The following is a 26908-nucleotide window of genomic DNA, read 5'->3' as shown; positions in this document are numbered from 1 at the left end:
TCAGCTACATAGTGCTGCACTATCTCTGCTGCACTAATTGCTGCACTATCTCTCCATCCCCTCTGGGGGTGTTTTCTGTAGATGTTCAAGCAAGGTCTCCTACATGGAGAGGCTGAGACACAAGGACATTTGGATCAGGGGACCTCTGAGGAGCACCTTGTGGGTGGTTGAAGAAGTCATTGCAAAGGTCCTGAGGTAAGATCATTTGTTCTACCAAAGTTTAACTTGACCCATCAATTCCACACAAGCAGAGAAGTTAAGCTTGTGTGTGGCAGTTTTATCCCTTGTTTACCCAACTTGCTTAGTGCTGGTTAAAATTGCCATGTCCCCTGTCCCCTATGATCTTACAATGTTTGGAAGAAAACAGGTGGCAGATGAGTGAGCATGAGGTGTGTCTTATTGGAAGAAACCCAGAGAGGCAGAGGAAGGGGGTACTGCAGTACAAGCATTCCTTGATATTTAGGAAGGGTCTCCTTGATTAGGGTTAGGGTTAGGGTTATTGATGAACCAATAGAAGACTGAGCAGAGAGTGTGCGAGGAAAATAGCATGTGTGAAGTTTAAAGGTGGAAGAGAATTCAGAGAACCAGAGATCACTTGAGACCTAGAATGTGCAGGGCAGCAGCTGAAGAGAAGGTAGGAGATGTAACTCATCTGACCCCAGGAGACTGAGAGTGGCAGGAGTGAGGAAAATGCTTGAAGATGAAAATGGGGTGTTGGGATTCTTGGGAACAGCAGAACCCATTGGGGACAAGAATGACAGCAAGAAGATCCTATAGGAGCTATTGAAATCACCTCTTAATAGAAGTTAGTGGCAAATAGGGGTTGAATAAAAGGAAGGCTATATTGAAGAAGCATTAAATATAGAATAAAGCTATATGCTTAAAATTCTATAGTGTTATTAACCGGTAGCCAATAAATAAGACCAAAATAAATACTTGAAAGGCTGAGTGACAAGATTTGGTAGTTTTTAGTACTGTGAAATTTGAGAAAGCCACAGGAAGGAAGATGCGCGTTCTCAACTTGAGTGATTGGGCTATCAATGGCACCATTGCTCAAGATAGAGGATGCAGTAAAGAGGGGGGTTCTGAGAGGTAGGTGTTCCTGAGCTCAGAACTGGACAAACTGAGTACCAGAAACCCCAAGAATCTCACTCCAATAAAAAAATCAGCAGACAAGTGGGAGATACATCAGAGTTTAAGGGAGTGCATAAGGATGAAGATTGTATTGATTTGGAACTCACTAGCCTACAGTACTCAACACCTGAGGTGACTTGACACTTTTAAGGTAGAGTATATGGAGGTACAAACAGTGTGTGTGTGTGTGTGTGTGTGTGTGTGTGTGTGTGTGTGTGTGTGTGTGTGTGGGCATAGAGTCATTACACAGCAGGTAGGGCAGTTGCCTTGCAAACAACTGACCTGGGTTCAATACGTGCCATCCCACATGGTCAGCCAAGCACAGCCAATAATAATCCCTGAGCACTGACAGATGTGACCAAACAAAACAAGTGTGCATATGTACACCTACTAGCTTTCTCAAGGCTAACTGAAGACATAGAATAGCAAACAGGATATTGATAGAACACAAGCATCCAAATGGGAGAATCTAAAAAATAAGGGGAAAAGAAAACCAAGGAAATGAAAAGTTGCCAGAGGAAGAAACTCAGAGATACAGTGACAAGAAGTCAGGAAAAATGACCAGTGGACTTACTTAGGCAATGACCTTAGCACAGTTCAGATGGGAATGGGTGAAGACAGGATGATAGAGAAACTGACCTTGAAAATGAGGAAGCTGGTGGAGAAAGTGGAGGACGGAGACAGGTAGTTGGAAGTTTGTAGGTAACTGAGGTCTGCTGTGTGACCTATATTTTCTTTCAAGAGAATGCAAGATGCCTGCTGAGAATGTAATAGAGAGCTGAGTGGCTCTGATGTCTGATGAGACTAGTTGAAAGGATGGGGAAGGTTGAGAAGGGTCATTTGAGAGACTTTGTGAGCACCTGATCCAGATGATTAGCTAAGTGGTCCATTCTGTGCCTCTGGGTGGATTTTGGAATCTTGGACCTGTGCTTGTTATAAGTGCTACATCTAGAAAAGCTTTTATACAAATGCACTAGGGATAGAGAAATGACACATTGCAATTTGAGGGAGTTTCAGGTTGAAGTTTTTATCAAGTTCTAGGACCCCATATGCTCCTAATCTTCAGGGACCTCAGATCCCAGAGTAACACCAAAAAAGCAGTGATTATTTTCTCTGAAAACAAACAAAAAACCAAACCCCCAAAACCAAATCAAAACAAAATGTAGTGTACCTATCTGAGACCCTGGATCTAGGTGTAGCTACCTGAGACCCACCCATTTCTGGGAGGGGTCTTGGGAACTGAATATTAGGTGTTACCTTACATGCAAGACCCCGCCCATTCCTGGGAGGGGTCTTGGAAAAGTTAGATAAGCCTTGAACCCAGGGGATTCGGCCCCTTTCTGCGCTGCTGGGCGCTCTGGCTTTTGGGTCTCTGCATTCTGGTCTTTGACCAGCATGGAGCCCAAAGGGAAGATGGCTGAAAGGAGTTTAAGATGCAGGACCAAGAATAACTAGTGCTTGAAAGGTTATGAGTAGGCCACACACATGTGGTGAATAGGGCATGAATAAAGCTGATGGTTCCTGATGCCTGCCTGTGAGTGAGTGATTTCGCCTTTCACCTGGGCCTGGGACCCGCCAGCTGGATGGGGTTGCTGAGCCACGTGGCCTGGGATGGCAGAGAGAGAAATCCATCGCCATCCACCGCCATCCAGCCCCATTGTTATTTATTTAATTCAACATAATGGCGCTCAAACTGTGATTTGAATCCTGGACCCAACAAAACAGCAATGATGGTGAGATTTCTGCTTTTGAGTTTCATTTTGGCTTTTTTCAGTTGCAGTGAGCCCAAAACCTTGGCTACCACGTGAAGCCATTTTCAAATATGGCCGACACCCCTTATGGGGGCAGAAGGGCAACTGAAACAAGGGAGGTGAAAGCTTGCATCACCTCCAGTCCAGGCCCAGGCCTAAAACTAAAACTTTGTTACAATAAACAAAAACCTCGGCCTCCTCAAAGACTGATTAAAAGTCTAAATTGGAAACGAAGGAGAAAAAAGACTGTATTTAAAGTGGACTGATTTTCTGAGAACAACCTTTGGCTTGAATTTGGATTTTGACTTTGAAAACTTCGGACTGGACTTCTAGAACTCTGAACATCCAAAAGCCACCTGCAAAAAAGCTGTGGCCAAGAGAAACCTGCTTCCAAAAGTGCCGTCCGGAGGGGAAAAAAGGCAGCTGCTATCAACCAAGAACTCGGCCCTGTAGCAGAAAAGTGGCGAACAGTGCCTAATCTGGCAGAAAGCGGCGGCTCGGCTCCACCCTCCAGATCACAAAGGTGAAATGGCACTAGCGAAACCGGCCTGCACAAAGTTTACAGAAGCCACGTGGTGAGATCAGCGTGGGACATAATTAATCATCTGGACTTATGATTTTAAGTGTAGGGACTAAGCGGGTAGTCATATATTTCACTCATAGTTGGTGATGGGATAAGTTATAGTGAGTTAGTGGTTTAAAAAAAATAGGGAGGTAATACAGCTTAGCCCATTTAAGATCTGATTTCTAACCGCCTGCATTTTTGTCTTAATTAAGTCATTTTCTTTATAATTTAAATGGGTTTTGTTTTCCAGTTAATATTTTCAATTGCAAAATGTTTTACTGTGTGTATTTTAATGTACTTAGCCTGTTTTTAAAATGTATGTTATGCATTTATGCTGGAGTACTTGTGTGTAGGGAAGGTTAATAGGAACAAAAAGTTCCCCCAATATAGTTTAAAAGTATAGGAACATGAAAGTTCCAAAATAGTGCTTGGTAAAAAAGCATTAAAAGAATATTAAGTTACAGGTGTATAGTATATTTTGCAAAAATGTTATGTTTTTGAAAAGGGCTGGTATATTAATTTTCACTCTATTACGTTGGTGCATGAAAATATTAACCCACCTTTGGCTAAAGGTGGAGTCAAAATTACAAAAGGGTCTTTATATTTCAGAAAAGGGGGAAATGTAGTGTACCTATCTGAGACCCTGGATCTAGGTGTAGCTACCTGAGACCCACCCATTTCTGGGAGGGGTCTTGGAAACTGAATATTAGGTGTTACCTTACATGCAAGACCCCACCCATTCCTGGGAGGGGTCTTGGAAAAGTTAGATAAGCCTTGAACCCAGGGGATTCGGCCCCTTTCTGTGCTGCTGGGCGCTCTGGCTTTTGGGTCTCTGCATTCTGGTCTTTGACCAGCATGGAGCCCAAAGGGAAGATGGCTGAAAGGAGTTTAAGATGCAGGACCAAGAATAACTAGTGCTTGAAAGGTTATGAGTAGGCCACACACATGTGGTGAATAGGGCATGAATAAAGCTGATGGTTCCTAATGCCTGCCTGTGAGTGAGTGATTTCGCCTTTCACCTGGGCCTGGGACCCGCCAGCTGGATGGGGTTGCTGAGCCATGTGGCCTGGGATGGCAGAGAGAGAAATCCATCGCCATCCACTGCCACCCAGCCCCATCGTTATTTATTTAATTCAACAACAAAACAACTCTCTAGTTTTTATTTTTTTAATGAACTTTATGATTTTTACTGGCATTTTCTGAATTCCAGGAATTGTCAGGAGTTCAAAAGCCCAAGATAGACAGTTTCTTTTCAGCTCTATATCTCAGCATTTCTAGGGTACCCTACAGATAGACCAAGAGAAATTGGTTAGAGGCTATTCTGACCTTTATTTTAACCCAATATCTTTATCCAGTTTTTGTTATCACTATCACTAAATGGACCTTTAAAAAATTTGACATCTAGTATCTGGAACTGAGTAAATGCTAGGGGTCAAATTAGAAAAATTGCCACTGTTTTCTCACTTTTTTCTTATTCCCTTGTTCTAACTGGATCCAAATTGAGTGACATTCATACAGAGCAGAAGTTTTTAAGATGATTAGCCAGGGACACAAAGTACAATGGAAAATTCATTGTGTAAACAAGTGCTTGTTTGACTTCTCTCCACTTTCCTTTGGGCATTTAACTTCCTTTATCATTAATGTTTGGTTTCTGGTAATAAATATGGCACCAGGGTCATTGGTTGATTATGAGGATTAAGAGTGGAGAGTAATGGATACAAGGCATTCAGCAGTGACCAGAAGAGTCAACATTCAGTCCACCTTGCTCATTTTGCCAAGAAACATTTGCATGAAGGTGTGGAAGGGTTTTCCTTGAGAAAGGCAGGCATGGCACAGAACCTTCCCCCATCTTTTGTGATCAATTGCTTATCTTATCTTACCGACATCCAATGAGTCCTGAGCTTGCCTGGGAGATTAGTTCCAGACCTGCCACAGCACCAATCATCGAGAGCCACATGGGTGGGAAATGATCATTAAAAATTAATCAACATTTCTTTCGGCAGGTTCACTTTCCCACAACTGGCCAGAGGAGAAAGCTTTGCCCAAGGTAAGTTCTGGTTCAATTGCCCAACAGACTTTCTCCTGATTCTGGGTGTGAGTTTATCGTCCCCCATCTCTCCTGTACCCACTGGGTTTGCTCAAGTTTATTTCTGAAAATTTTCAGAGCCAGCAAAGGAAATGAGACCCTGGCGTGTTCCATGCTCCAGATATGGCTTTGGGTTGAACTTGGCCATGAGGAAAGCTCTCACTGCTGACTGCTCTCTCTGTCTCTGTCTCTCTGCCTCTGTCTCTCTTTATCTTTCTGCCCTGTCGCCCTGGAATAGCTACCCTACTGTGCTACTCCCAGTATGGATCTCTACTGTTCTGGGTACAACTTAAGAATCCTGATCATAAAATAAAAAAATAAATAAATACACAAATTAAAAAAAAAGAATCCTGATCATTCTCTCAAATACTAATGATACCTCTTTCCTGACTCCAACTGGATTTATAGGCTATGATCCAAAGATTTGACCAATTGAGAAAAACATTTCCCAGAAGAGGAAATGTTCCTAATTTGGGTGTTGGCAGGTTTCACAGCTCTTAGCTTCTACCTAACCCCACTGTCTCTTTATTCATTCACTCTTAAATCCTTGCCCCTGTGTATCAGACAATATATTGGAGCAAAGAGCAGGGAATTCAGACTAACGTTATCCCCTCTGCTTAGAAATCTTCTAGAACATTCTATTGTGCCAGCCAATTCTAAGCTTGTCGTTGGTGTGTCTGCTGTCAATCTTCATCCCTTTGGCACATCTCTACTTGGCAAGTCATCCCACCTTCTTTCTGCAAAGGACTCACATCCACAAATAATAGAGCCCTTTGTGGGCCAGTTAGTCTATTTCTCAGAATATGATGTGGCATCCTATACAGCATGTTAAACTTCCAGCAGTATTTGCATGGGAAGGAGGGAGTCAGTAAATACTTCTGTTGTCAGTATGTTCTGAGCCCTCACTATTTCTCTAAAAAATTAAGGCAATAGACAATGCTTTCCCTGGAGGGTGGTTTGGAGCCTTAGAAGAATTATAGGTCAGTGGTCCAAGTCACAATGCCAAGTCTGTGTACCTTCATATCTTACTCTTACCTCAGAGGAACCATCTCTGATCCTGATGGTGTATGGGTCTTTCCCTTTCCCCAGCTGCATATAGAGTTCTCATACCACTGAGTGATCTGCTTGCATCAGCTTCTGGAAAGGATGGCTGACTTTCTCATCCTGTGGTTGGCTTTGGTCTTCTGCCTTCTGAGCCCGACAGCAACTCAACAGCAAGGTGGGTGCTTCATTGATATGGCATATCAGATGCCCAACTCTACCTGGGGAAGACATGCAGAGAAAGGGGCTCTGGGTGAGCAAAAGGCCAGCATCTCAAGCAAAGATCCAGAAAAGAAGTCATGAGAATGAGATGAGATGATGAAATTGAGCCCTTTATCTCTCCCAGTGCCAAGCAAGAAATTCCCCTAAAGGGACAGCTGGTACCTCTGACCCTGACTTCTCAGTTCAAAAATGAAGGTGACAGTACCCAGGAAGCTTGATTCAGGAAGACACAAATCACTCAGTAACCAGAATAGGTACTTTGGCAGAGTTCCTGACTTTCTCTGAGTCAGTTTGCTCATAAACAGTCAGAAAGATGAGATTTTGTGAGCTTTCTCTGGTCTTTCAATTTGGGATGAGCATACTAAAGGCGAGTAAGAAGTTTCTCAGGCTCACTAGCAGGTGATAAATTTCCTATTTCCTGGGGCTAAGGCTTCAGGAAGAAAGGGACATGGCCAGCACCCCTCTTTGAAAAAACAGCTGAACGTGCTTGCTTCGGCAGCACATATACTAAAATTGGAATGATACAGAGAAGATTAGCATGGCCCCTGCGCAAGGATGACACACAAATTCGTGAAGCGTTCCATATTAAAAAAAAAAAAAAAGAAAAAACAGCTGAACAAGAAACAAGGGTAATCGGTGTGGTGGCTCCTGTCCTTAACAAGCCCTGAATACCCCCTTTTCTAACATTCCTTTTTACATGAATGTAAGCTGAGGACTCTTTGGTCATTCATGGTTAGACATTGAACCTCTCCCCATCATCAACAAGGATGCTAAACCGCCCACCATCTCATTTCATCCTCTTTGGGATCTGGGTTTTATTTCCTCCTCCAAACAATATATACCTTTGCTAAGGGAATGTGGAGTACTTGGCAAGCTCTTGGGGGTACTTTTGGAAGGTGGTGTATTCACCTATTTTCAAGGGTGTTGAAAATATAACTAGTATGCCAGGTTTCCCTTAAATATTTCCACATGTCATTCCATGGGAGGAAAAAACCTTCTGAAGGAAACATGGTCCTGATCAGGATTTGACACAGGTGAGCAAAGCCATGACAGGGCCATGAGAGTCTGTGTCTCACAGGTGTTGTATGGCAGATGTGTCTCAGGGGAGCTGAAACACCTGCCAAGGTCTCTCAACCTGCCCTGATTGAGCACCTGCATCCACTCATTTCACTGCCTGTCACACATCCCAGTGCTTGAAGCTCTTCCATATTATAAGCTCAGCTGTCTATACTATATGCTCCTTATGAGGGCTACAGTTCCATTGCATGCTCTTGGGAACACCTCACCTATCAGGAGACATTTGCGGGGAGGAGGACAGCATTGGAGAAAAAAGCCCAAGGATTCAAGTGAACACCCCTAGGCCTCTAAGCACAGGTCAGTCTCCATGACAAAATCGTCCAGCCAGTCAGTGTTACTGAGACTGAGTCAGGCCTGATAGTGGATGATGTCTCAGATTAGTAAATGTAGAGCAATGGTCAACACCATCTTGCTTTAAAGAAGTAAACCCAGACCAGAGCAATAGATAGAGAGGAGTGTGCTAGTCTTGCATGTGTTCAGCCTGAGTTTAATTGACTGCACATTATTAGGGTCCCCCCAAGTCCCTCCAGAAATTATCCCGTAGAGCAGAGCCAGAGTAAGCCCTGAGCACTGCCAGGTGTGCCTCCCAAACAAAACCAAAACCAAACCCTCTACTTAAAATCTATGGGTAACAAACATCTAAAGATGGTATCAGATTTGGGGTTACTTCTAGGCACTAAAGGGGCTCATGACCACTTCCAATTTTACTTTATTCATTTTAGCAATATTTGCAAGTTGTCTAGTGAGCCTAGATGACATTTCTCAGGAATACAGACACTTGTCAAGAGGACCAAAGGGAGCAAGTCTAGGGAAGCATGGGAATCACCACGCTCAATGAGAGAGATTCTTGGGTGAAGAGTTTTGTCAGGTGGAAAACTTAAAGTTTTCATCAGATAAAATGCCTAAAAAATACTGTGGCAAGTTTCTGTTGTTCTGATCCCATGGAGATGAAAGTTGCTATGCACTTCATAGAATGTGTGTGATATTAGGGTCTTTAGCACATTTCCCATTCATTACTTTCTACCTTGCAGATTTTAGAAACCAATCCTTCAGCCTGGAATGTGGAGCCCCCGGCACGCCTGAGGCTCACATCTGCTTTGATCCCTGCCAGAATTATACCCTCCTGAATGAACCCTCCCGAAGCACAGAGTATCAAGGTGGTGTTGCCAAGTGTGACAACAACCTGCATGGCTGGTACCGCTTTGTGGGTGATGGTGGGGTGAGGATGTCTGAAACCTGCGTCCCAGTGTATAGATGCCAGACGGCTGCACCCATGTGGCTGAGTGGGTCACACCCCACGGTTGAGGAGGGCATTGTCATTCGCTCAGCTTGTGCCCACTGGAGTGGTAACTGCTGCCTGTGGAAGAACGAGATCAAGGTGAAGGCCTGCTCAGGTGGCTACCATGTGTACCAGCTACAGGGCACCCCCAACTGTGACCTGAGATACTGCACAGGTGAGCAGCAGGTAACTGTGGGCAGGGTATACTGGGGAAATGTCCAGAGGTGGCACAGTGGTCAGGGAAGTCAAGGAAAACAACCTCCGCCTGGTTCCTTGTTGACCCATGGGAATGTCATCTGAGTTTATTGGCATTCTGCATTTCAAGTGAAGACAGGACCTTAGATTTGAGGGTGATATTTCAAGATCTTCGTTCTTTTCATCCTTCCTTTATTCCTTCTATATTTTCTTCTTTCTTTCTCTTCTTTCCATCCACCCACTCATCCATTCACCTATCCATTCATCTAAGCATCCTTTTATTCATCATGTACCTATCTAACCAACCATCCATCTATCCATGCACCCACTCACCTAATCATCACTCATCACTCAAACATCCACTCATCCATCTATTCATTTACCCACACACCTACCTACCCACAAACCAATCCATCCATCCATCCATCCATCCATCCATCCATTCACCCCATTCCCCCATTTATCCATCTATTCATCCATCCATCCATCCAACACCCACCCATTCATCCAGATACTACATATCCACACACCCATCCATCCACCCACCCACCCGTCATCCATCCATCCATCCATCTATCCATCCATTCACCCACACATCTATCCATCATTCCATCCATCCATCCATCCATCCATCCATCCATCCATTCATCATCTATCTCTGATATCTATTATCCATCTTTATATCTTCATGGTTTTTTGGGGGAGTCACACCCGGCAGAGCTCAGGGGTTACTCCTGGCTCTATGCTCAGAATCACTCCTGGAAGGCTCAGGGGACCATATGGGATGCCGGGATTTGAACCATTGACTTTCTGCATGCATTACGTCCATGCTCTCTCTCCGGCCCCATACCTTCATGTTTAAAGCATACCATTAATTCAGGATCATTCAGATTTAATTATATTAGGCAATTAATATATCTCTTTGAACTTCAGATTTTTCATTTAAGACAATAGCTACCGTATCATAACAGCTGATGATGAACACTCCTAATGTTTTTGCTCGTATCCTAAGCAATTTAGACAATTAACTCAAGCTTCTCATCAACTTCCTAAAAGAGAGAGACTATGTAATTATTATAAATTGTGTGGGGCAGGGCACAAAGAGGTTAAACAGTTCCCTTAGTATTACAGAGCTGGCATGTGAGGAGCTGGGATTTGAACTCGAACTGCCTTATGCCTGTGTCACTGTGTCTCATCCAGTGAGTAATGGAATGAGCAGGTAGAGAGGAAGGTGCATGTCTTCTAGGTAAGGAACTGCAAGATGGTCACTTTGGGGCTTTCCATTTCTCTGGACTGAAAGTAAAGAAATCTGGCTTTGGAGTTGAGAGATAACACAGTGGTAGGGCATTTGCCTTGCATGCTGTCAACCAGGAAGGGACCCGGCTCAATTCCTGGCATCCAATATGGTCCCCCAGCATGTCAGAAACTATTTCTGAGTGCAGAGCCAGGAGAAACCCCTGAGTGCCACTGGATGTGGCGCAGAAACCAATCAATAAATCAATCAATAAAGTTTTTTTTAAAAAAGAAATCTGGCTTTGAGGCCCCATACCAGAGTCTTTCTCCCTAGCCTGGGGAGTGCTGGGAGGTTTGGCAGGCCCCCAGCTGTCCTTGTCTTTCCCCCCTGACTCCAGGTCTTCCCTGGGTGCTAGCTCAGATGGCCAGAAGTGGGTTTAGGTGGATTCTTAGTGGTCCTCAGGTTCCCCCCTCCCTCCGTACTCCAGGGGGGAGGTGCATGGGGAGGAGGGCAGGCAGACATCTGGCTTCCGGTTTCCTCTTTGATTCTGGAGATCAGCTCTTGCCAGGTATGGGGTTTGGGAGGCCCCATACCAGAGCCTTTCTCCCTAGCCTGGGGAGTGCTGGGAGGCTTGGCAGGCCCCCAGCCGTCCTTGTCTTTTTCCCCTGACTCCAGGCCTACCCTGGGTGCCAGTTCAGATGGCCAGAAGTGGGCTCAGGTGGACTCTTAGTGGTCCTCAAGTTCCCCCCTCCCTCTGTACTCCAGTGGGGAGGTGCATATGGAGGAGGGTGGGCAGACATCTGGCTTCCGATTTCGTCCTTGATTCTGGAGACCAGCTCTTACCAGGTATAGGGTTTTTCTCCCCTGGACTTCAGTCTTTCCCTGGGCACCGGTCTAGGTGGACTCTATAGGGGTCAACAGGCTTTCCCTCTATCTCTCCCTACACTAATGGGAATGCGCTCTGGAAGAAGGACAGGCTGTTCTAGCACTGTTTTAAATTGGGACAGTCAGTGGAAATTTTTTTCTTTGTTTTCATATGGATAGTATTGTGTGCATATATTTTATATATCCATAATATCCATCTTGTATTGGGACCTTGATACTGCCCTACAAAGCTCATTTCTAATATTTTACTGCTTCAGTCCCAACCCTTACTTCCCCCCATCCTCCCATGTAGGTGCAGCTAATGACATGAAGCTCACCACATAGAATGATAAGTGCAGTTAGAGAAATAACTACACTGAAAACTATCATAACAATGTGAATGAATGAGGGAAAAAGAAAGCCTGTCTCGAGTACAGGTGTGGGTGGGATGGGGAGTAGGTAGCTCTGGGAAATTGGTGGTGGGAATCCTGCACTGGTGAAGGGAGGTGTTCTTTACATGACTGTAATCATACAACTACAATTATATTTGTAATCACGGTGTTTAAATAAAGATAATTATAAAAAAAGAAAGAAATCTGGCTTTGAGGTTTGACCCTTTCACTAAGAGGCCCAGAGTCTGGGACAGGATGACCAAGTTGGTGTTGATGGATTCACCTCACTCTGTCGCCTGACCCCCTTCCTTCATACCTTTCCTCCTCAGACCACTCCACAGTACAGGACAAGTGTGACATGATTTGCCGCCCAGAGGAGGAGTGTCGCCTCCAGAATAACACCTGGGGCTGTTTCTGCAGGCAGGACTTGAACATGTCTGGTGAGTAACTCACAGGCAGGCAGTGCGAGTGACATGGTGTGGGAGCTAAGGTGATGGGTAGAGCTAGACAGAACTAAATGTGTGGGCCAGGGTCTGTAGGCATGCAAGGTGAGAAAATTGTGTTCATATAGCACAGGGCATTGCCAGTATAAGACGGTAGAATTGGGACATATGCCTAGCTTGGCCACTGATCCGTGACCTCATGAACAGGCTCTAGTCTGGGTGGATTTGCTCCATGGAAGACAGACAAACTGAGGGGGTCTGCTTTCATATACTCAAAGAAATGTCTACACAGGAAAGACATGGGTTCAACTTGACACAGACCCCTGAGCCAGTCCTGGATTTGCTTTGTGGTAAATCTGGGATCCTGGTCAATGCACCCAACTTCTCTGAACCTTACTGTACTGGTTTGTAGATTAGGAATCAGTCAAAGAACAACTAGCATCCATATAGGTTTATCATGAGATTGACAGTGGAGAAGGACCATTGGGCAGGTTGGGGAAGTGATGCGCTTCTCCCACCAGGAGGTAAGCAAGTGTATGATAGCTATACGAAAGCCCTGACTGGCTGGTGTGTTGTGTGTGATAGAGAGAGTCAGATAGAGAGATAGAGACAGAGAAAGACAGAGACAGAGACAGAGAAAGACAGAGTCAGACAGACAGAGCTCTCCAGTGCAGTTATTTTCTTCTAGCCTGTTATTTGAGTTCAGGTCTTTGACTCTTGCCTGTCTACAAGTTTGCTTTACTGAGAGCTCACTACCTGTTCCTGTGGAAGAATGTTTCAGATAGAGGGACAAACTTAGGTTGGGAAAACTCAGCCTGAGTCTGGACAAGCTTGGAGAGGACTATTGGAGAGGACTATTGAAGAGGAGGGATACAGAACTGGAAGGAATAACTTTGCTCTCTCCCAGATTTTCTGCTCCTTGGCTGACAGAATCCAATTTTGGGTAAAGACTCTCCTCATACTGGTATAGATTCCAGGGGCATCATGAGAAGATCTCTTGGTTGGCTGCACAGGCCTTTTACCTTGTTCCTTTCTCTTTGCAGGTAGTTGTTCTATGGGTAGCCATAGATTAGGTACAAACAATCCTCTAAGCCTTTTGCTTCCTCCTTATTTTTAGAACCTGTGCTTCTGAACTATGCAGCTTTATATATGCACCATCTTCTTCCCCATCCCACTCAGCTCTTGCTATTTCCTAGGACTGGTGGCTCTTACTTGCTTTATTGACCTCTAAAACATGCACTCTGCTCCAACTAGTTTCATTCCTCTGAATCATTTCCTAACCTAACCCACTGACTTAGAGCTTTCTTACTAACTGACTTTTTTAACCCACCGACTTTTGGCAACTGGAACAAATTGTCAGAACTTTGATTAGATTGCTGTGTAATCTGGTAGTATGCAAATATTTACAGAAAACCCAGAATCCCCAGACAGGTATGTATTTTCTTTATTTTTGTGTATCTGGAGAAAATTTACACAAAATATATACCTTTGGAGTATACCATGCATTCACCAATTCAATAGGAATTCTCTTTTTCCAGGTACTATCTTCCTTAGCTCTGCAGGCATAGGAATCTTGTCCACCTGGCTTGTCTTCCCAGAGTTGAGAGGAGTGTCTGACAAAGAATAGAAGCACTAGAATGTTTGCTTGAATAAGTGCTGGGAAAGGTTGTGAGTGAGTTTAAAGAACAAACACAGTGGTATTGAAATCTATTCCATGTGCTGGCTTTGCAAAGGTGAAAAAGAAATACACAGTGTCTCTGTATTTAATATCCTGGGTCAATGCTATCAACATTTCTGAGCCTGAATGTGCTCAACTGTAGAACAGGAGTCAGTTAAAGACCAAACACCCACCATTATCCAGGGTGATCATGCAGCCGAGAGCAAAGTGGGAGATTTTGTAATCAAATCTCACTTTGATTCTACTTTGAAAAGTGGGACAACTCTGCTTCCCTGGAGACCCCAACTCCCAAGGGCAGCTAAATCTGAAAGTTCTCTAAAAACCTGCACATTGGGTGCTTGGAAATCTTGGGCCAGGGGATCCTTCATCAACTTCCCCTACTCTGGTCCTAAGCCCTTCGGGTCTACCCAGATTTCTAGTGAGTAGATGACTTTTCCAAATGGCTCTGCCTGCTATTTTCAGACCCCTGTCTACACTCCTCTCACCTTTTCCAGATGTTCATACTTTGCAACACCAGCTCAGCTGCAAAGACAAGGAGATGAAGGTGTCTCTGGACAGCTGTCAGCTAGGAGGCCTGGGGTTTGGGAATGAGATCAGTGTCTACCTGCAGGACCATAACTGCAGCTATGTCCTACAGCAAGAGGAGGGGAACTGGATGTCAGTGACCATCCCAACCCAGGCAACTGCCTGTGGGAACCTTCTACAGGTGAGTTTGCATTCACATACTTTCTGCTACCTGAATGTGGGACTTAGGCTGATGGGGCCCAACTCAATAGTAACATGACTTTGGGCACTGACAGGTATGTGAGGGTTCCCAAATGATGCATGATGGCCACATTCAGGAATCCAGTCCAGGTCTGATGCTTGAGCTCAAGAAGGGTGTGTTGTGATTAGGAATAACTTAATTAGGAGCAAGATGAAAGGAGCCAAACAAGAGCCTGCCAGATCATCCCTGACTCTTTCCAGATGTTGATGATTAATTGTCCTCCAATTTGATCTGGGGTTCTTGTTGTGACCTCAGTATAAGAAACCCTAGCTTTGGGGCCGGAGAAATAGCATGGATTGGCATTTGCCTTGCATGCAGAAGGATGGTGGTTCAAATTCCTATATCCCATATGGTCTCCTGAGCCTGTCAGGAATGATTTCTGAGCCAGGAGTAACCCCCTGAGCACTGCTGGGTGTGACCCAAAATAAAAAACAACAACAAACAAACAAAAAGAAACCCTAGCTTAGAGTTTATGGCTAAGGGTGGGCATTACGCTCAAAAAGCCTTTGGTTGTCTGTACCCACAGTTGCCATGAAATGCCTTGGGTAAAGGGAATATTGATAGAGGTCAGGGTATAAATGTGCCTCTCTTATTTGAGACATAGTTTTACTAGCATCCTAAGGACATCTCTCTGACCACCAAGACTTCTGTAAATCAAAACTGTTTTCTAGTTACCAAGCAAATGTGTTGAGGCCTGATTATTCCAGATCTTTCTAATCAGTATGGGATGCTATAGGAGATAAGAATGTAAAAATTACTGAAAAATCAGAGCATCTGGTCCTGAGCCATGACCACTTGGCTTTAAAGATAATCTTTGCATCAAAACAAAACCCAATTTAGGCATGCAGTAAACAGCCACACTGGAAAAGAGGAACTGGGCTTTCAAGCCACAAAGCTCATTCAGCAGACTTAGGAGACTTTAGGAAATTAGGGTATTGTTAAATCCTAGACCAAAAATAAGTGACGTCTCTGGTAAAAATCAACAAGTATTGTAACCATTGTATTAAAAAGGATGTCAATGAATTCAATAGGATGTTTTTTAATATCTTTATTTAAGCATCATGATTACAAACATGTTTGTAGTTGTGTTTCAGTTATAATCTATAAAATGTTTTGATGATATCTATACCTCAGAGAAGCCACATGTTTTCCTGCTATATAAACTATTGATCACCCCCTTATTCCTTGCTAACTCAGAATGACAGGCAAATGTATAAAAACTCTGCTTTTGAGTGAATAAATGGGCTAGATCCAAACTCCTCTCCTGGCATTTGGCTCAATTTGTTCCTACTCTCCTAGAGTAGGAGAGTACTGTTATTACTATGTTCAGCCACTCCTCTCCAATCTAAGTGGCCTATGACAGGTCCTTACTCCCATTCCCAAGTAGTCTGTATGTTCCTGAGGGAGAGAGCATGAGTCGAAACAGTGGCATGGTTGACAGTAGTGACTATGACATGGGCCTGAGTCCCATGTACATATGTGTAAACATCATCCTAGACCTGGTCTTGATTGCTTGTTTTTTTCTTTTAATAATTTTTTATTTTGACCAAACTTGATTACAAATATTTTACAGCAGTATTTTAGGTACATAGTGACATTAAATCAGGGGCATTCCCACCATCAATGTTGTCCTCCCTCCATCCCCGTTCCCAGCATGCATCTCATGTCCCCCTCCTTTGCCCCCCAGGCTGTTGGTGTGGGTGGTCCCCTTTGTGTCTAGCTTGTTGTAGATTGGGTATCAATTCTGTTGTTTTTGGCTTTGGATTTGGTACCTAAGTCTGATCATTTTTTATTTCTACTTAATGTTTCATACGACTGTTTGGTTTTGGTACCCTCCATTGTTTCCCCCTCAATTTGTGAGGTGGAATAAGATGGTTTGAGTTATGTGGTTCTGTTTGAAGAAAAGAAAGAAAAAAGGGGGGGGGGGCAAAAATAAAAAAAAGCAAAAAAAAAAACAACAACGAGAAGAGTTCTTCTAGAGGCTATAAATATCAATTTAAGAGAAGAAAGGGAAAAAAGGAAGAAAAACATAACAACAACAACAACAACCCCCAAACAAATAACCCAAAAAGCACCACAGCAATAAAGAACAACCAAACAATAGCCATGGTCCCAAAATAAAAACAAAACAGAGCACAAAAAGAAACAAAAACCAAACAACAACAACAACAACAACAAAAAACACATGAAACAAAACAATAACAACTAAAAAAAATTAATTTGTGCTTCTTTTTGTTGTTGTTGCATAGGCACGATAAATATTAGGGAGATTAGAAAAGGAATTCCCTTGGCCTAAGAGATACAGGGTTTCTCTGTCCTTGAAGTATACTGTCATGGGAATAACTCCAGGCTCCATAGATGCTCTTTGATTCTCCCCTAGGTCCTTTAGTGGTGTCTAGAAACTTTCCACTCAGTCATGGATGATAAACTCAGGCCTCTGTAATTAGAGATCTTAGTATTTGCACAGGCTGTAGGATGGAACCTAGGATGGAGTCTTTCTTTATGGTTCTAGAAGTTCTATTCCATCACTGTTGTTTGTTTTTATTTAAATGTTTCTGTAGTATTCGTAGCATAATAGTGCTATTATAGCATCCTATCTTTAGCCAGTTCTTGAGTAAGAATAACTGGTCTTTCAGTTGTTTGATATTAATGGTGGATTGAAAAATCAATGTTTATATTTATCATTTTGTACTTCTGTATCCTTATGTGTTGGATAAATGACAAGAATTTTTGGCATAAAGGAATGTGTGTGTGTCGACCACACCCACTTTGTTCAGGGTTTACTTCTGGCTCTATACTTGAAGATCACTTCTGGGCTAGGGCCAAAAGGGGAGGGAGGAGAACTATAAAGGGTGTTGGGGATTGAACCAGGGTTGGTTGAGTACAAGGCAAGTACCTTATACTATCTCTGACATTCTGGTCTTACTTTTATGTTAAAGAGGAATGGAACTCATGTCATCTATAAAAACACTCTCTCCTTGGTCAATGATTTCATCATTAGAGACAAAATCCTCAGGGTCAACTTCCAGTGTGCTTACCCACTGGACATGAAGATCAGCCTCCAGATGGCCCTGCAGCCCATTGTCAGGTATGGTGCTGACCCTTAGGTCACAACCCATAGGGTCATTCTTACTTCGATCCACAGCATGTTCTCTACCACCTTCAGGAGCTTTCATTCTCTTGCTCATTTATTTGAACCATATTTGTTGCTTGGACATTAATCGTCAGCACAAAACAGACAGATACTATATTGTGGCAATTTTTTAAAAACTATCATTATGAAACAATGCAGCAGCGTGAAGCTGTGTTAATTAAATATGCTAAAGCAAAACACACCATAATGTCATTTTTCTTGAGGAAGAAAGGCGTTGGACTATGAATGATGCCAAAAATTATTTATGAGTGAGATGACTACATGAAGTGCTGAGTTGCCAGTGATTGGGCCCCTGATGGGGGTGAGGAGGGAGTGAAAATGCAGATGGGGATGGTGGCAGCAGGGGATGCTTGGTAGAAGCTGAGATTAGCTTGACTGGATGAACAGCATCCCCTGATCACCAAAAAGTGCCTCAATGAACCACCAAGATGGAATTCCATGTGGGCTAGCACCCTAATGTGCCTCACTCCTAGCAGTGCTCAGGAGACCATATGGTGTACCAGAAATCGAACTCAGCTTGGCCCTGAGCAAGGCAAATGCCCTCCCCATTGTACTATAGCTTTGGCCAACCTGATTTTTAGTTTTCAATGCCATGCTATGCTGAGGCCCAGCAACAAAAATAACAATGATTGGGCCAGAGAAAGTTTGTAGAGGTTAAGGCACTTGCATCTCTGATATGTGGATCAATCTTCCCTATAGTCTCATGTAGTCTCTTTAGCATAGACAGGAGTTATCCTGGAGACCTGAGTATCCCACCCCCCACTCCAATAAAAGAAAATAAAATAAAGCCATTTTGTTAAAATTGGTATTTCACTAAAGAGCTGGGGATAGACATCAAGTTTGATGCCTGGGCTATCTTCAGGTGAAGGACTGATGCATCCATTTAGAAATCACCACTATGCCTCCACCTTCAGAGCCTTACTTGGATGCAGAGCTTAAGTAATTCTGTTCTCACAGACCATACCTGACCTTTCCATTTCTGTTATGTTCCTCTCCTAGTACTCTGAACATCAATGCAAGTGGGGAGGGAGAGTTCATGGTCAGAATGGCCCTCTTCCAGGACCCCAGCTACAGGCTTCCATACGAAGGGGAGAAAGTTGTCCTGCCAGTGGAATCTATGCTCTATGTGGGCGCCATCTTGGAGAGAGGAGATACCTCCCACTTCAATCTGTTGCTGAGGAACTGCTATGCCACACCCTCAGAAGACAAGAATGACCCCGTGAAATATTTCATCATCAGAAATAGGTATTGGGAATCTCTGGGGTTCTCTTTGGGAAGAAAATGATCCTCAGCCCTGCACAGAGATGGGTCAATAAGTTTATTTCTTTAGGGAAGATAAGTTGGTATGAAAGATCATGTAGCCACATTCCATGACCCAAGAAATATCACTCATAAATTCAAAATATTTATTCTACTATGACTAATATGGGCCAACTGTTCTTCATTTCACTATATTGTAGAATGCTGGCAATAGGTTCAGAGTTCAAAGATAGGAAGTCCATTAAACAATAATAGGTTCTTATGTAAATAAGAAAGATCAGTGTGAAAATAGTTCAGTCAATGTAACAAAACCAATTCTATTTGGATATTCTAATCAGCAAAAACAGAAGGAAACACATATCAGTAGATCCTGATTTTAGCACAGTAATCATGCTAGTTGAGATTAGCACTGAGTTTAGCTCTGTGTCACACAGTCTAGTTAAATTCTTTCACTAAATGTTCACTAAATCATTGCTGGGAGGTCCATCTCTCCTCTATGGATGGGAAAAGTGAAACTCTGAAGTTAAGTCATTTGTTCACGACCACTTATCTGGAAAGTCAGGATTGCCAGGTGAGAAGGGATCTAGTTCTTTCGCTCGTTCTCTCTGATAATGTGCTTAGACAGGCCACTAAGATCTTTAGGATCCCTGAGCTGTTATAAAAACAAGACCCTTGTCATCCTCCCAGCTGCCCAAATAAGTATGATTCTACAATCTTCATGATGGAGAATGGAGTGTCCTCAGAAAGTCGATTCTCTGTTCAGATGTTCATGTTTGCTGGGAATTACGACCTGGTGTTCCTGCATTGTGAGGTTCATCTCTGTGACCCTCTGAATGAACAATGCAATCCTGTGAGTGTCTCTGTGAACTGGATTTTTTTAAAGTTTAGGATTTGGATGCCTACTATGCTTCCCATATACAAGTTGATGGGAATTGTGAATGGACAGTAAGAGGAAGAGAGGGAGGGAGGAAGGAAGGGGGAAGGTAAAGGGAGGGTGGATCAGAAGGAAGGAGATTGGATGGATGAAGAGATGAAAAATTGGGTGATAAATGGGCAGAAAGAGGAAAGGAAAAAAAATGGGTGGTTTTTAGTTCTCTCCAAAGCCTATTTGTGAAAAATTAGTGGGGATCCTTGAGGCAGATTAGCTAAAGCAATCTGACCTATTAGGTTTTCTTGGTGCAAGACAAAACATCATCTGACTTATTCGGGACTTTCCCTGTGTCAAGAACTTTGCTAAGACTTTCAGGTGGCTTTTCTAACTAAATACTCACAACACCCCCCCCCCCCCAGGAGATCCTTTATCCCACTGGACAGATAAAGAAATGGAAACTTAGACAAGTCCCTGGTGCCAGGGCCACATAGCTGAAAAGGATTCAAGCTGGGATCTGGTTCAGATAGAGGGGTCTCTGGAGCCCCTGACTAAATCCTATGGGTCATTGCTTTATGGAGCCCCAGTATGTGATTCTAATTATCAAGGCCAGAAAGATGTAATTTGATGGCCGAAGGAGGTAAAGTTACTTGTCCCTAATTAGATGATTAAGGGGGGGGCAGAGAGATGCTTGCTCAGCTATATCAGACTTGACAAGGATAACTTTCCATATGAAGTTGCAGTTGAATAGTTAGGCTCTCTGCTGGGTGGGTACCCTACTCAGATCAGAGCTGCCTCTATGAGAGCAATTTGGAAGGAATCACACCTCAGGCTGTGACATGACAGGAATTCTCCATCCCAAAGTCCTGCTCTAGGAACCGACGCCGCAGTGAGGTAGAGGCCATCAACCCAGCCCGGGTGCTCAATTTGGGACCCATTGCTCGGAAAGGTAAGTGGCCAAGTCTTGATCATTGAAGCCAGAGCTGGGAGCACTACACTAACCATATAGGTTTTTTTCCCTGCCTAGACAGTGATGTGTCTCGTGTGTGTGTGTGTGTGTGTGTGTGTGTGTGTGTGTGTGTTGGGGAACAGTAATAGCATTGCCACCAGTCCTGTAGGCCCTAGACCATGATTCAGGTCCTGTGGTTGTTTTCTTTTTTAATTATGTGAACAATGATGCAAAGAAAGAGAACAAGGTAAAGTTACAGTGGAAGGACAATCACCCAAAAACAAAGTTCTCAGAAGAAATCCCCCTGCTGACACCTTAATTTTGAATTTACAGTCAAAGAACATTTAGGAAAATAAAACAGAACACATGTACAATTACTTTGTCCCTCAAGACCCCAGATTGTAGTACATTGTAACATTTCTTAGTGGTACACAAAGCAATCTAAAGCTATAAAATTTATGTAACTCCTTAAACTTGAAGGCATAGTAGTTTTTTACATTTCTATGCACGTGCATATTAGTTTAAGTTAACCTCAAAAGTTTAAGTGGGTTTTTTTAAGGTTTAGGTCAAAGGAGCACAGTAAAAACTGTGTTAGAGTGGCAATTATCGTTTGCATAGGCCCACCAAAATATGGGGGGCATAGAAAGGAAAAGCCTTGGCCTAAATACGAGGAGACCCTACCCCTGAAGTTTCCTGGCATAAGACCAACTCTAGGCTCCAGGCAAACTAGTTTGTCCAATCCAGGTCATTGTCCATAGTGTCAATACAGTTTTATTTTTCACATAGTCTCTGTTGTTGGCCTCAGGTTTCTGTATTAAAGATCCTGGAATCTGAATATCCTACATTGAAGTCAGGATGGTGCAGAGCGTCCTCTAATTTCAACTCATAATTAAAGGGCAACGCAGAAAGCTCTGTCCAGTAAGCAGGTCGTTGTTGTTGTTAAGTCTCCTCAGTGTTAAGGGAAGACTCTTTTGACTAGATTGATGTCTGAGCAGCAGTAGGGTCTTCCCTGGTAGAGGAATGCTTCCAGGTGATGTTATAGACAACTTTGGATGTTTCATAGATGGCTTCCCTGGTTCAGGGTTCAGGGGTGAATGGAGAATGCCCATTCTTCTGAGGCCTGTGCCAGGTCATTATGTCAATGTTCAGGGTGTAAGGTCTTATTGCACTACAAGCTTTGTTTGTTCCTATCTCTATTAGATAAGAACTTATTTGTATGTATAGTATTTTTCATTTTAATGTGCCTATGCAAACAAGGAATAATGCCACGTGGTGTTATCAGCGCATATGGGGGCCTCAAGAACAAGTCCAACAATCCCTGTGACTTGGTTCAAACATAAGCATTCAACTGAGGGACTCTTTCACCAAAATTCCTTATTGAACAGTTCACAAAGAGAAGAAAAGATAGAAAGTGGGGAAAATAAACAATCTAACATAAGACAGTGGACACAATTGTCACCGTTTAAGGGAATATTCAATAATAGTTATAGCGGTTGAGGGAATATATCACAATATTCAAAGGAGATATGCATGTCCCTTTTATGTCATTAGAAATAGTCAGGAGGAGGGTGCTGAATCCTGGACACCACTTTGGTCTGTGATTTAGCCTTCTGGAGTCTGCAAAATGACTCCCCGCAGTTCCATTTTGGGAAATGCATTTGAGTGGGAACTAATCAGAAAACTAGTATGATAGCAACCACAGTTACACAATGAAGGAAAGAAGAGGCCAAGAGGCCACTGAGAATAAACAAGTAGGAAAAGAGTACTGGTCTCTTCCCAGCCTGAGAGTCCATCCTCTCATTTTTATTTTCAATATATATAGTACGCGCAGGAGCTAGTGCCCCCGCGTGGCTTTTAAAATGGAGACCAATGAGAAAAAAATTACCAGTGAATGTCCCAACATACACCAGTGCTGCATCAGCCCACTCTCCTCCCCATGTATCCCCCCCCCACTTAGTGTAGGGAGAGAAAGGGGGAAAGACTAAGGACCACTATAGAGTCCACCTGAGCCGGCACCCAGGGAAGGCCTGGAGTCCAGGGGAGAAATAGGGGAACAGCTGGGGGCCTGCCAAGCCGCCCAGCACCCCCCCCCCAAGCTAGGGAGAAGGCCTGCGGCGTGGGGTGTCCCCTAACCCCATACCTGGGAAGAGCTGGCCTCCAGGATTCAAGGAACCGGAAGCCAGATATCTGCCCAGCCTCCTCCCCATGCTCATCCCCCCCACCTAGAGTAGGGAGGGGGGAAGGCCTGAGGACCCCTAAAGAGTCCACCTGGAACCCACTTGAGGCCACCTGAGCCAGTACCCAGGGAAGGCCTGAAGCAGGTCCTGTGGTTTTTTAACCCTCCTCTTTCTTTAACAAAAAAGCGAAGTTCAGAGAGATTCAGAGGTTCCCCCAAAGTCATTCTGCTCATGAATACCTAGAGTTAATTTTTGTTTGTTTGTTTTGTTTGGGGGCCATACAGGCTATGCTCAGGCATTACTTCTGGCTCTGTACTCAAAAATTACTCCTGGCAGGCTAGGGGGACTCTATGGGATACCAGGGATCAAACCCAGGTTAGCCACATCAAGGCCATGTGCAACCTTACCCGCTGTGCTATGGTTCCAGTCTCCCATGGCTGAAGTCAAAATAGAACCTGGCTGGAGTTAAAATTGAACCTGTTAGGCCTGTTCCAAAGCATGGGTCCTTTCCTTAGCCTCCTACTCTCACGTCCTCATGACTCAGTCACTTTTGGGCAAAGACCAAGTCCTGAAACAGCTTTGTTTTCTGGTGAACAATTGCTTCTTGAAATCTAGCTCCAATAGGCTGGAACCAGAACTAGAGGACACTTTTCATCAGCTCCACAAATTTTCACCTAGTGAGAAATGCTGCAATTGCATGTATTTTCACCAGACTGAAGGAGGGAGTCCAGGAACTTAGATGAATGAAAGCATTTTGTCTTGTTCCAAAGAAGTAAAGATGTAGAAATAGAGTTATAATCATTAGTGATTATAATCAGAAAATAACCGTCTTGGGGCAGGGGAGGTAGTATAGTGGGAGAGCACTTGCTTTGGTTTGATCCTCAGCCCACCAAGAGTGATTCCAGAGCATAGAGCTAGGAGTAACCTCTGAGCACAACCATGTGTGGCCACAAACCAACAAACAAACAAAGATTTAAGTTTGGGGGTTAGAGAGATAGTTCAGTGGGTAGGACTCTTGCCTTACACGAGGCTGACCCCAGTTCAATCCCTGATATTCCATATGGTCTTTTGAGCACCACCAGGAATGATTCCTGAGCACTTCCAGGTATAGCCTAAAAATTGAATAAAAAGAAAGAAAACAAGTCTGGATCATAATTTGTACCTGGAGCTACACCATGCGCACTGATAGGAATTATCACTGGAGAAGCACCAACATTGGGACTAGGGAATTGGGATCACACCTGGCAGTGTTCAGGGCTTACTACCTGTGCTCAAGGGTCACTCTTGCCACTTACTAGGAAGGTCAGCTTGGCATGTTCCTTGCAAGCAAGAAGGACAGAAAAGAAGAAAGGAATAGAGAGAAAGAGAGAAAGAAAATGTGAGAAAAGGTGAGAAAGAACAAGAAAAGAAAGAATGAGGAAGAGGAAGAGAAAGTGAGAAAGAGTGAGAAAGAAATTAAGAGAAAGAAAGGGAGAGATAAAAAAAGGAAGGGAGGAAAGAAGGAAGGAAGGAAACTCATGTTCTGCTTTTGTTCTTAGGTGGTTCACTCGCTGATGTCACAAATGGATCTCCCCAGACTTCAGGTATCTCATTTTCTGGACTCCCTGCCACTGTATCCTACCCCCCAACCTCTCTCCTTCCTCCTTATTAATCCTTTGCACATTCATTTAGTCCCTCTGCTGCCAGGCCTGGTGCTGGGAAATGGGGACAGCCCCAGGGGGAGGGGAGCAGAACAGCAAAACTCTGAGAGGCTCCCAGTCATGTGGGGTGGGGGCAGGGGGTAGTACTTCCAGTCATTCCCAGACAACTATTTACTGAGCACAAACTGTGTGCCAGGCATTGTTCTCAGCTCTGAATACAGAGTGGTAAGCAAGATCAACAGGGCATTGCTTCTCAGAAATTCATGTTCTAGATAATACCAAGTGAAGGCAGCTTAGAATTCAAAGAGGGTGATGGCCTAGATAGTAAGCAATATGGGTAATGCAGTAGTAGATGAGGCTGAAGTCTCTCACATATAAATCACATCCAGAAACAAGCAATCCTGAAAAGGGAAGATCATGTAGTCTTGGAGAATCAGGCTCCCCTTTGCTCATCCTGATCCCATCTTTGAGATGTAACCATTATCAGAAATCTCCTAAGACAGGATGGGAACCTTTACTTCCTCCCTCCCAGGACATCAAAAAGTTTCTTTGGCATTTTTTGGGGGGTGGTGGTCTCATCTATGGCAAGAAGAGGCACACTTGCTTCTCCTAGGCCCCCCAAAACAAGACCATCATCTTCTGGGTCCAGTCCTTCATGAACATGGAGTATATAGCAATGACTATGATCCTCACCCTCCCTAAAAATACGTTTCCAAACCAATCCTTCTCTGGTCTTTCCCATTAGCCAGGCACTGCTCCAAATGCTTAATGTGGATTTGCTTGCCTGAGCACTACTGAACTCCCGTGAGAAGGCTAGAGAGCACTGTAGGCAGGGATGCTTGCCTTGCATGCATGCGGTATCCCGAGTTCAATCCTTGGAACCACATATGCTCCCCCAAGCCTCACTAGAAGTGATCCCTGAGCACAAAGCTAGGAATATTCCTTGAGTGAGCACCACTGTATATGGATTTAAAGCAAACACAAAGCTTAGAGGAGGTATTATTTCTACTCTGCATGAAAGCAACAACTGCAAACCCAGAGAGGCTAAGTAATTTGCCTGGACACACCCAGAAGGGCTTCTAAATCCATTGGTGTGTTTTCCTGCCTCTTCGACGTAAGTCAAATAATGTTAGAAGGGGCAGCCAACAGCCTAACACATCACATCCTGTGTTTTACACTTCAATTTCTCAAACTGTGAGTCACAACCCCATGCCACCCCCACCCCATAGGGGTTGCATAACTGAGGAAAATGTGGCAATAGTGAAAGTAGAAACCTGGATATGCAAAAATTTAATCCCAAATCAGCCACATCATAATCCAAGGTATTTCTGGATTCTGCATTCCCAGAGGGTGAGGAGAGGGAATAAGAGTCTGGGAGGTTTGATGGCAGTTCTGAGCCCACATACCCTCTTGGTCCAATTCATTGACATAGGCTCCGAAGGCTTTGGGAGAAGCTTCCCGTTCCCTACCCACACCCCCAAAGGCCAAGAAAGTGTTTCTTTCTTAGATGGCTTCCTGCCCCCACAACTAGGTGCCCCTCCAGTACCCTCCATGGGGTGTTCCCTGGTTGAGGGTGATACTCCACTTTTGTCATCCTTTGTCAACCACTTCAGCTGCTGAGACTCAAAACCACCCACCCACCCACCCACCCACCTACCCCCCCCACATGCATATCTGCACACACACACGCATCTGCAATTTATTTTGTGTATCTAAGTTGCAAGTGCTACTCGTTTTATTATGTTTTCTTGGCTAACATTGGAAAGCTCTAGACTTCAGTGATAGACCTTTGGAAATAGAAAAGAAGTGTCTTCTGGTTCCCAACCCCCTGATTGATACCCATCCATAGACCCAGGTTAGAAAATGTACCTGAAGAAAGTTTCCTATGGGGGAATAGCTCAAAATGGCTGAAGCTTGTGCCCTGGGATCAGTCCCTAAGCATTGGCAGGAGTAGCCCTAAGTACCATTGGGCAGGCATGTGTGACACACAAACACACACACACTCACACACACACACACACACACACACACACACACACACACACACACGACCATCCTCTCCATTGTCTTCCAGGGTTCCTGGCGGCCTGGTCCATCCTCCTCCTTCCAGTGTTCCTGGTTGTGCTGTGCTAG

At 43.9% G+C, this 26908-nt stretch overlaps 1 protein-coding gene and 1 non-coding gene across 2 annotated transcripts; both read left to right on the top strand.

Annotated features, from left to right (window-relative positions):
- The first annotated feature begins 1741 nt into the window (after positions 1–1741).
- Positions 1742–26908, top strand: GP2 (glycoprotein 2). The gene is made up of 13 exons (XM_049788114.1): positions 1742–1818; positions 3238–3408; positions 5454–5497; positions 6654–6755; positions 8908–9330; positions 12170–12280; positions 14456–14667; positions 17667–17815; positions 18881–19126; positions 19829–19991; positions 20874–20958; positions 24674–24718; positions 26850–26908. Exons 1-13 carry the CDS (start codon positions 1742–1744, stop codon positions 26906–26908), a joined length of 1887 nt encoding a protein of 628 aa, XP_049644071.1.
- On the top strand, positions 7283–7389 carry LOC126031607 (U6 spliceosomal RNA). Its single transcript, XR_007503439.1, has one exon. It is a non-coding gene; the product is annotated as a U6 spliceosomal RNA (small nuclear RNA).

Source organism: Suncus etruscus, chromosome 15 (genome assembly GCF_024139225.1).
Source record: "Suncus etruscus isolate mSunEtr1 chromosome 15, mSunEtr1.pri.cur, whole genome shotgun sequence".
In the NCBI taxonomy this organism is placed as follows: Eukaryota; Metazoa; Chordata; class Mammalia; order Eulipotyphla; family Soricidae; genus Suncus; species Suncus etruscus.
Note: the sequence above shows the minus strand (reverse complement) of the source record. Positions and strands in the feature narration are given on the sequence as shown.